A 2,870-nucleotide genomic window follows, 5' to 3' on the forward strand; every position below is an offset into this window, starting at 1 on the left:
ATATCGGATATCGGCCAAAATCCCAATATCCTGCATCCCTACAGTCTCTTATTTAAAGTGCATAATATCTAATTTTAAGCATAAAAATGTTCCTTCCATTAGCAGATCATCTTTACCTGCTCAAATTAAAGGTAAATACACTTAATTTAAGACATTTTTACTCATTATTAGATAGTTTTTGCAGCGCAATCACAACAGATCCAGCCTTTGATCGTCTCCAGAGGCGAACATTCATACCCATCTCCAAAAACTCGTTGAACAGGCTGAAAGAGTCCACATCAGTGAGTTGATAGTTTTTTTGCCAATCGTTGAGTTTGCAGTTGTCACAAAGCTCTTCTCCCTCTTTGAGCTCAGATTCATCTTTCTTGTAGCAGTTGCCACATTTCCTCCGCAGCTTTTGAGAGCTTTTCCTCTTCTTCATGAACTTGTGTAACCAGCTAATGCAAAAGATGGACAGCAACAATTAGGCCAAACATTTTACAAATCTGATTAACAAAGCGCCGTAATACAATATGAAGCAATACATATTAAAAAAAGATTTTATAAGGCAAAATACTTATATCCAGGGGTGGAGCTAGATGGGGGCAGCCAGGGGTGGCCATGGCCACCCTTAGCCAATCATTAGCCACCCTATCATCTTTTCCCCCTAATAATCAAGTGGAATATACAAAACATTAAAATTTTTCATATATTAATTACTATTTTTTCATATATACATAATTACTTGATAACAAAAACACTGTGGTTAATTATGCACATCCATATACCAATGTTAAAGATGATAAGTACAGAATTCATGCTCTTTTCAGAACTAGATTTTGTGTTTTATGGGGTAAAGAGAAAATGATGTGTCTTTAATGAAATCAGATAAATAACTATTTTAATAAAAACGTATTAAATAATCAATTTATGTAGATATTAGTACTCGTAAATATAAATTTTATGCAGGATGATTATTGATAAAAGTAGGTAAGTAATGACAATGGAAAAGATCTTCGCCCAAAATTTAAACCTGAAAGAATTTTATCCGCTATACCTTTTATCTTGAAAGCACCGAAGTTTAAATAAATGCGTCTATTTGTTAGCAAATGCTTTAGGAAAGTATAGTTTGTCTTTATTTAGAAAATATGGATGTTTTACTTTTGGCCCCCCCTCAGTGTACATTGGTTATTGCCTGGCCACCCTTATTAAACTTTTCTGGCTACGCCTCTGTTTATATCGAGTAGTAAAATCAAATATTAATACCACACACACTGTGTTATACAATATGATACAACGGGGGTCGGCAACCCGCGGCTCTTCAGCGCCCCCTGCCAGATCGCGCTTATTCAGGGCAAACAAAATGGAAAAAAGATGGATTTTTGTTTCTTTCTTTTAATATAGTGTATGGGAGGACAAACAAATGTTCTTTATATTTTCCATTGCTGTAAGAATGTGTATAATAGATACATTTAATCAATAAATTCAAATATTTCTATCAAAAATCATTTGCGTTTTAAGGATAATTATCATTGATTATCTGTGGGTTCATAACACCTTTATATTAGCTGGCTGTTAGCGTCAGAACTGATGTTTTCCACAATAGTTTATATAATTAAGACAGTTCCTCTGTCTGGATATAAAGTTATAATCTCCACACTGCAAAAACGATCTGGAAACGAGTAAAAATGTCTTAAAATTAGTGTATTTAGCATAATTCAAGCAAGTAAATAATAAGATTTGCCAATGGAATGAGTATTTTTACTCTTAAAATAAGATAATTAGATAATATCCACTTGGAATGAGACAATGCAATTGTTTTTTTCTTATTTTAGATGTAAATTGCCTTATTCCATTGGCAAAGTGTATCACTTAACTGCTTAATTCAAGAAAGAAATGCTCTTTTTTTAAAGAAAAATAAACTTACTTAGATTTCAATTTTTTTGCAGTGCATTCTGTACGTGGTAAATATTTGGGAATGGAATGAAAGCGGCGTCCTTCAGCTAAGAACAAAGTGTGATATTTTGATCAGGCTGGAGCCATGGATGTCTAATCATCTGCTAACGTGTGTGATGTAAAATAAGATGTTAATCGTGGCTTCCTGAGAGGTGAGCAGCTGCCTTCTGTAACTCTAAGCAACTTCTCTGATCTGAGTAAGATTTCAATTTATATCAGTCAATTATTGTCTATTGTCATGTCTCTTGGTTATTTAACACATACAAGTTATGAAGTGTTATTTAAAGAGTTTGTCCCCAGTGATCTCTTTTCAGGAAAAAGAAGCGGAGAGATGGCGCGTCAGGGTGCAGAGCCAGAGCCTATTTTTAACAGTGTCATAGCCTTCAACATACATTTCAGCGCAGCACTGCGCCAGGCAGCTGGCTGTTGTAATAAAATTTGGCTTATCTTCATTTTCATAGCCTAATTACCTTATCAAAAGGCTGCTGTTGCAGGATGCATTTTATCCCACTTTTGCCCCGATATGAGGAGGAGAAAAGGATTGTATTACTGTGGTTTGAAGAGGACTGCATTTTATTTGGAGGTTTGTAATTACATGAGACATATGATTCATATTCCAATTTTTTTCAAATCCTCAAAATAAAAACAAACCAAAAAATCTGATTTCCTTATCGTATTTCTATAATTCCCTCCAAGTAGGAAATCAAAATGCATTAATAATTTAATGGAAGTAAAGCCTAAAGGAAAATTCACTCATATTCAGAATCCAAACTTCTGAAAGTTCTTTAAATCTGAAATGATTCCATCCCGTCCGTGGAGGATCAGGAATCAGAAAGGTGGAATAACTCTTTTTTTCACTTTTACCCGATGTATTCCAGCATCCAGCTGCCATGCACGTGGGCATTGTCAGTTTCACTATAGCTCTGGTGAATTTC

General features: G+C 34.6%; 1 protein-coding gene across 1 annotated transcript in view; it reads right to left on the minus strand.

Annotated features, from left to right (window-relative positions):
* Window positions 1-2,870, minus strand: part of LOC107101976 (anoctamin-9-like) — a 9,582-nt gene that overhangs the window by 4,744 nt on the left and 1,968 nt on the right. The window contains exon 4 of the mRNA XM_015401079.1: window positions 238-437. Coding sequence (XP_015256565.1) covers window positions 238-437 — 200 coding nt within the window. The remainder of the gene's footprint in view (window positions 1-237; window positions 438-2,870) is intronic.

The sequence above is a fragment of the Cyprinodon variegatus genome, unplaced genomic scaffold, assembly GCF_000732505.1.
Source record: "Cyprinodon variegatus isolate N-32 unplaced genomic scaffold, C_variegatus-1.0 Scaffold1181, whole genome shotgun sequence".
Taxonomy (NCBI): domain Eukaryota; kingdom Metazoa; phylum Chordata; class Actinopteri; order Cyprinodontiformes; family Cyprinodontidae; genus Cyprinodon; species Cyprinodon variegatus.